The following is a 7,263-nucleotide window of genomic DNA, read 5'->3' as shown; positions in this document are numbered from 1 at the left end:
CCCCCGCCCGGCCCGCAGCCCCGAAGAGTGGCCTGGGTGTGTGTGTGTGTGTGTGTGTGTGTGTGTGTGTGTGTGCATGGATGTGCCTCCCTGCCCCACCACTCCATCGCCCTGAGGGTGCAGTGAGTTCTCCCCATCTGCCTGCCACTTGCCCACAATCTGCCCCCTGAGAGAGAGGGTACATGTGTGTGTCTGCCACCCTGCCCCACTGACCCATCACAGAGAGTGTGCATGTGTGTCTCTCACCCCTGAACTCACAAACCAAAGCAGGGTTCAGTTCCAGCCGCCGGGGTGACCTGGCCACCATTCATGGCATGAACCGACCCTTCCTACTCCTCATGGCTACCCCTCTGGAGAGGGCCCAGCACCTGCACAGCCCCCGACACCGCCGAGCCCTGGACACCAACTACTGCTTCAGGTGAACCTTGCGGCCTAGGCTCAGCTGAGGCCTTCCAGGGGGGGTCTTGCTTGTGGTCTGCTGGCCAGGCACTCTGGGTTAGGCACTGGGCTGGCACCAAGCTCAGGCTCAGTGTCCTTTAACCTGAAGGCTTCTAGGTATGGGATGTGGGCACCGAGAGGCCTGCCATGTTGGGATGAGGCTGCCTTCTTGCAGGAGTGTTGGCAGGTTGGAGCTGCAGAGTGTTGGGATTCTAGAATGCTGTAGAGTTCAGTGTTCATGATTGTAGTTGTGGATCCCAGGCTGAGGGAAAGCTGTGAGGTTGGGAAGTCAGAATTGGAAGGTCACCTGTGCTGGCGTCTGCATCACTGGCAGGTCGTAGTTTCCAGCAGTGGCAGGTTCAAGTCCGTGAGTACTGGGCTCAGAGTGGTGGCAGCATGTTGACATATTAGTGTCCATGTGCTGGAGTTGGAGAAAGCGGGAGCATTTGGCATCTCGATGTGCTGGAACTCAGTGCTGGAGTGAACTCGAACTGCTGGGATCTGAGAAAGGTCAGGCTGGACCTCTTCAGTGATGGGCTCAGCATTGTGGAATGTCAGAATGCAGTGTTGAACTAGTGGCACTCGGGAATGCCAAGGTCCTCAGGAGCTGGAAAGTGGGAATCCTAGAAAGTTGGAAATGCTGTCAGGATGTCCAGCTCATAGAATGCCAGAAAGTTGTCATCCAAGAAGGTTGAAGTGTGGGATTCCTAGAAAGTGGAAGTTCAGGGGCCGGCAGGTGGTGTGGTAGTTGGGGCACTGAACTCCCACATGGCTGACTGTGGTTCGAGTCCTGGACCTGGCGGCTTGCTTTCTCAGTTCCCTCTCTCACTGTCTCTCTCTGGTCAAATTAAAAAAGAAAGTGGAAGTTCAGTTAGCATGTTGTGAATTTCCTGCTACTCATTTTCCAAAAATACAGGGACAGAGGAGCATGTTGAACACCACCACAGGGGAGTGGTGTTTTATAGATGTATAACACACACACATACATATATACACATAGAGTCAAAGAAGGGTTTTATGTATTTTTAAAAGACTCCTAGGGGCTGGCAAGTGGCGTGGTGGTTATGGATGCTGGACTTCCATATGGCTGACCACAGTTCAAGACCTGGATCTGGGGAACCAGCAGTTAGCATAATGGCTATGTCGTTGGACTCCCACGTAGTCAACCATGGTTTGCGTCCCGGACCCGGTGGCTTAGAACTCATGCCGGGCGCGTGTGCGTGCGTGCTCAAGATCCCGAGAGGAGAAGGTAAGCCACCAGGTGTGGGACTTGAACCATGGTCAGCCATGTGGGTGTCCAGCATCTTAACCACTCTACCACCTGCTGGCCCCAAACATTAAATCACCTCAAAGACCACCTCATCTGGAAAGCCTCTTATACCACTTTGTCTACCCTCCTAAGTGATGTAAGATCTGTGGGCGACCCTCTCCTCCCCTCCCCTGGGGTCCCAGATCTATTTCTTTTAACTCATCAGCGCTGGTGGGTCTTGATAGACTGGACAGAAGAGGCTTTGCAAAGGTACAAGGCTGTTCATGTCATGGCCCAGATGCCAGGATGTGCACTAGTCATTGGGTTAGAGTGTGCACTAAACCCACCTGGAGGGCTTGTTCCATGTGAATTGCTGTCCCCCACCCTCACCCTCACCCCACACATACAGTTTTTGATTCAGCGGGTTTGGGATGGGGCCCAAGCCTGCATTTCCTAAAGTTCTCTGTTGCTGCCGTTGTTGCTGTGAGGCTCAGGACCCACGTGGAGAACTTGGGGTTGGCTGACCAAATCTTAGACCTCAGAATAGCACTTGGAGTTGGACTAGAAATTAAAGCTGATTCTGGGCTCGGCCATGGTAGTGGACACTAGTAAATGCTGCTTCTTGGCAGGCTAAGGCCACATGGGAGGCCTGGGGTCAATTCCTGCTCCACCCTAACAAGCAGGGCAGGGCGGCATGTGCCTATAGTCCCAGGGACTAGGAAGCCTGGGACAGAAGGATTGCAGTCCTCTGACATAGCAAGTCCCTGTATAAACTATTTTTAAAAAAGATTCTAGATAGTTGTTCTCCTTTTGTGAGTCAACAGAAATGAAGAAAGTTAGGGGCCAACAGGTGGCATGGTGGTTAAGGCCCTGTATCCCACACAGCTGACTAGACAGTTCAAGTTCTGCATTCTGTCACTGGCCCAGAATTTGTGTCTCCTTTCAGAGGTAGTCTCGGCATGACACATTTATATGTATTTTAAAAATTTCTTCCAAATGGTAGCCTTTTTATTTATTTTTTAAGGTTTTTTTTGAGAGATTTTTGCTATAGGGCACGTGCGCTCACCAGACAGACAGAGAGAGACAGAGAGACAGAAAGCGAGAAATCATCCCCCAGGGGGGATGGCCACACCGCAGTCCCTTCTCCTCCATTCTCCTCTCGGGATCTTGGGCACGCATGCACCTGCGCCCGGCATGAGTTTAAGCCACCGGGTCCAGGACTCGAACTGCGGTCGACTACGTGGGAGTCCAGCGACATAGCCCTTACGCTAACTGCTGGTCCCAGCCTTTTTATTTTTTAAAGAATTATCTTATTTGAATGTATTTAAATTTATTTTAATTTGACCAGAGAGGGACAGAGCAAGAGAGAGAGAGAGAAGGAAAGTGAGTAAGCCAGCTACCACGTCTGGGACTCAGACCATGGTCAGCCATGTGGGAGTCCAGAACCCTCAACCACCACGCCACCTCCTGGCCCAGCAAATGGTCGTCTTTTTTGAGCCTGAATTTTCTTTCTTTCAATTATTTTGTTCTGATTGTAATAGTAAACATACCCTATCCTGAAAAATTTTTTTAGAGGTTTTTGCTATAGGGCGTGTGTGCTCACCAGAAAGACAGAGACAGAAAGTAAGAAATCCCCCCCAATGGGGAATGGCCACACCACAATCCCTTCTCCTCCATTCTCCTCTCAGGATCTTGGGCATGCATGCACTCACACCTGGTGTGAGTTTAAGCCACTGGGCCCAGGACTCAAACCATGGTCAACTACATGGGACTCCAAAGACATAGCCATTACACCAACTGCTGGCTCCCCCTATCTTGAAAATTTGGAAACTACAGAAAGATAGCACTCATACTACCACATGTAAAAAGTCACCATCCGGGTCAGCTGTAGTGGCCTCTGCTGCTAAAATACTCCACTGGCACCACATGGGAGGCCCAGGCTCGACTCTCTGTCCAACCTAAAAGCCACACACACTGTCACATGTGCCTGTAATCTCAGTGACTCAGGAGCCTGAGGTGGGAGGGCTGTGAGCTGAAGGCTGGAGTGGGCACATAGCAAGACACTGTCTAAAAGAAAAACGAAGAGCTGAGTGCAGGGTCATTTTCTGTAGTCCCGGCTAGGGGCTGAGGCAGGAGGACCATGACATGGGGAGACCATGTCTTAAAAACAAAAAAAAACCTCCCTGCCGACATTTTAATATATTTCCTTCCAGTTCTTTTAGGCAGAGCAGAATTCGGAATTTGTACCTGTACCTTTGCATAGTGTTCCTTTTGCATGGCACGAACATGCAGTAGAAAGTGCTCTTGGCGTCTGTGAGTCAGCCTTTTTGGCCAGGCTCCCTGCCCTTCTCAGCCGTAGCCCCAGGGGCTCACATGCAGAACACCCCAGTTCCTACAAACAAGCTGAAGCCTGGGCTCCCGGCTGAGGAGGACTGGCCTTTGGATCTGAGCATGAGACAGGGCTCTTGAGTCGAGAATGGTGGACTCCCCCACACTGCAATTCTTCAACTTGCTTTTTCATTTTTCAATTATTTGTATATATTTTTTAAGTTTCTTTCTTTCATGAGAGTGTACATGTGATGGTGTGGGACAGAGAGAGACAAGCAGGGTCTCATCACGCCTCGATCCTCCTCCCCGGCGCTCCAGCTAGTGAGGATCTTGGGCAAGCGCCCGTATGCTTCAGGTCGACTGGGGATCTGAAACCGCACTTGGCCATGTGACTTCCAGCACTGCAGATAAGTGTGCTGCCATCTGTGCCGCTGAGGTCGGCTTCCACGTTACTTTTATAGAATGTGAATTGATGAATTTATACCTCTGCTGGGCACCTACTGCTTGCCAGGCCCTGGTGTAAGCACTGGGGATACAGTAGGGTCAAAGCAGGCAAGACTCCCCATCTACAGAGGAAGACAGACCATCGGTCTGAAGATAACAGGTGCCAATATGTCATAGGAAAATAGGGGGCAGCAGATGGTGTGGAAGTTAAGGTGGCTGGATCTCATATGGCCAACTCTGCAGTTCAAGTCCCGAACCTGGAGGCTTGAAAATCATGCTGGTGCATGTGCACGCATGCCCCAACTAACAAGAGGAGAATGGAAGAGAAGGGATTATTGTGTGGCTATTACCCCTGCGGGGGTGGTAATTTCTCGCTTTCCCTCTCACTATCTCTGTGTCTTTCCCGGGAGCATATGTGCCCTAAGGCAAAACTGAAAAAAAAAAAAAAAAAAAAAGAAGGAAAGTAAATCAGAGGAAGAACACAGAAAGGAATACATATTTATTTTCCCTATTCTGATTAAAATGGTTTTGTTATGGGCAATTTCAAATGTATACAAAGCAACAAAGATAATGTAATGAGCACTACGAACTTTTGTCCAGTTTCAACAGCTGATGAGATTTTGCCCATGGCAGATGTGGATATTTCCGTATTTTCTTGCTTAGCTCCAATGTTGTATTGCACTGAATGGAATGAACAATCCTTTGGGCTGGGGGCTGGGGAAGTCTCGGGGGAGATGTTCATCTGTATACATGATGTACATTCAGCACACACCGCATGCCAGGCACTGTTTTAGGAGTTAAGGCCCACTGAGTGAAGGACATTCAAGCCATGGTTTAAGTGAGGTGAAGGAACAGGCCAGAGTGGACATCTGCAGGAATAGCCAGCCAGGAAGAGGGAACAGCAAGCGCAAAGACTCCGAGTTAGGGCTGTGCCTAAGGAACAGACAGGACACCATTAGAGGCCAGCCTGGCACATGGTGGTAGTTCAGGAAACATGTGTTGCCCAGACAGAACATGTCAGTACACGTGGAGCGTTTCTGTGTTCCAGTGTAGGGACGGACCATGTTTAATTAGTCCTTCCCTGTGGGGATCGCTCAGCTTCTTACAGGCTTGTCTTGAGCATTGCCAGAGGAGGTATTTGTTACCTGGCTCTTAGCACAGTGCTCAGTGAGAGGACGTGCTTGATCAGTGTTATGGGTATTACTATTACTATTTCTATCACAGGGGGTGCAGAGGGGTGGGGGCGACCAAGGGTGACACGCACATGCTGGGGAGGAGGGGCATGGCCCACCTGCGGTGGCAGCTGGCGCCTGCTCCTGACCTGTGTCCCTCCTGCTGCAGCTCCACAGAGAAGAACTGCTGCGTGCGACAGCTGTACATCGACTTCCGCAAGGACCTGGGCTGGAAGTGGATCCACGAGCCCAAAGGCTACCATGCCAACTTCTGCCTGGGGCCCTGCCCCTACATCTGGAGCCTGGACACGCAGTACAGCAAGGTGCGCCTGGCCTTCGGGGCAGGGGGTGGGTTGGGGGAACAGGAACTGGAGGAGACACAGATGAAATCAGAGACGAGCTGACAGGATGATAAGAGAGAGGGGTGGACAGTGGATACAGACAGCATCTGAGCAGTCAGTGATACAGTGACAGAGGACGGTGGAATGGCAGACCTGGAGGAACAGGGACAGGGTGAAGGGGAGAGGGAGAGATGGAAGATGAGAGAGAAAGACAGACACAGAATTACAGGAAGAGGAAAGGGGAGTGACAGATTGGGATACACAGCCAAGAGCCAGAAATGGGGAGACAAGGTTGGGTGGAGACAGAGGGAAACAAAGAGATGGCAAGAGACAGTGATAGGGAGAGACAGGCATGAATAGAGAGGGGGACAGGGAACTAGAGAGATGGGAAGAGACAGGAATGTGGAGAGACAGTGAGAGGGAAAGTGAAAAATCACCCCAAAGAGAGAAGGGCCTGGCGAGAGATGGGACTAGGGGGAGAGAAGGCTGGGGAGAGACAGAAATGGGGAGAGACTGAGTGATAGGGAGAGAGGGCTGGGGAGAGGCAGAGAAGTCTGGGAAAGGGAGAGGTAGGCGGGGGTCGGGGCTGGAGGTGAGGCTGGCCTCCCTCCCCCTGCCAGAGCCCTGACCCCGCGCCCGCCCGCAGGTCCTGGCCCTGTACAATCAGCACAACCCCGGCGCGTCGGCGGCGCCCTGCTGCGTGCCCCAGGCGCTGGAGCCGCTGCCCACGGCCCCGCCCCCGCCCCGCCCCGCCCCCCGGGGCTGTATTTAAGGACACCCGCGCCCCAAGCCTAACTGGCGGCCCATTAAAGGTGGAGAGGACTGAGGTGTCTGTGGTCATTGGGCGCCTGAGTGGGGTCTCCTCCCTGATGTTCTCTGGACTTCTGCTCCACCTCTCCTTACCTCTTCCGGTGGCTCTTCTCCATTCATTTGTCCCGGAGCCCAGGAACACCTGCCCACAGGTGTTCTGAGGGCACAGGTGGCCAGTGGTGGACCAGTTAGAGCTGTACATTGAGTGCCAGGCCTGGCTCTGAGCACCTTCTATCAGTGAGCTCATTCGCTCATCCTAACAGTACTCCGAGGACAGGTAATACCCTTCTCCGAAGCCAGGAAGCAGAAGCCTAGAGAGCTGAGGGAATAGCTGCTATTTTCTGGTAAAAAGTAGTTTTAGGGCCAGGAGGTGGTATGGAGGTTAAGGTGCTGGATCCCACATGGCGCATGTGCAATTAGAGGCCCAGATCTGGTGGCTTAAGAATCACACTGGGTGCGTGTGTATGCATGCCCAAAATCC

General features: G+C 52.1%; 1 protein-coding gene across 1 annotated transcript in view; it reads left to right on the top strand.

The window, feature by feature from the left end:
* Window positions 1-6,700, top strand: part of TGFB1 (transforming growth factor beta 1) — a gene marked incomplete at both ends in the record, with an annotated part of 15,519 nt that extends 8,819 nt beyond the window's left edge. Inside the window, 3 exon segments of the mRNA XM_006165285.2 lie at window positions 271-418; window positions 5,801-5,954; window positions 6,619-6,700. Of these exon segments, the coding sequence (XP_006165347.2) occupies window positions 271-418; window positions 5,801-5,954; window positions 6,619-6,700 (384 nt within the window).
* Between the last annotated feature and the right edge of the window lie 563 nt (window positions 6,701-7,263).

The sequence above is a fragment of the Tupaia chinensis genome, unplaced genomic scaffold, assembly GCF_000334495.1.
Source record: "Tupaia chinensis unplaced genomic scaffold, TupChi_1.0 Scaffold143861_1, whole genome shotgun sequence".
Taxonomy (NCBI): domain Eukaryota; kingdom Metazoa; phylum Chordata; class Mammalia; order Scandentia; family Tupaiidae; genus Tupaia; species Tupaia belangeri.
Note: the sequence above shows the minus strand (reverse complement) of the source record. Positions and strands in the feature narration are given on the sequence as shown.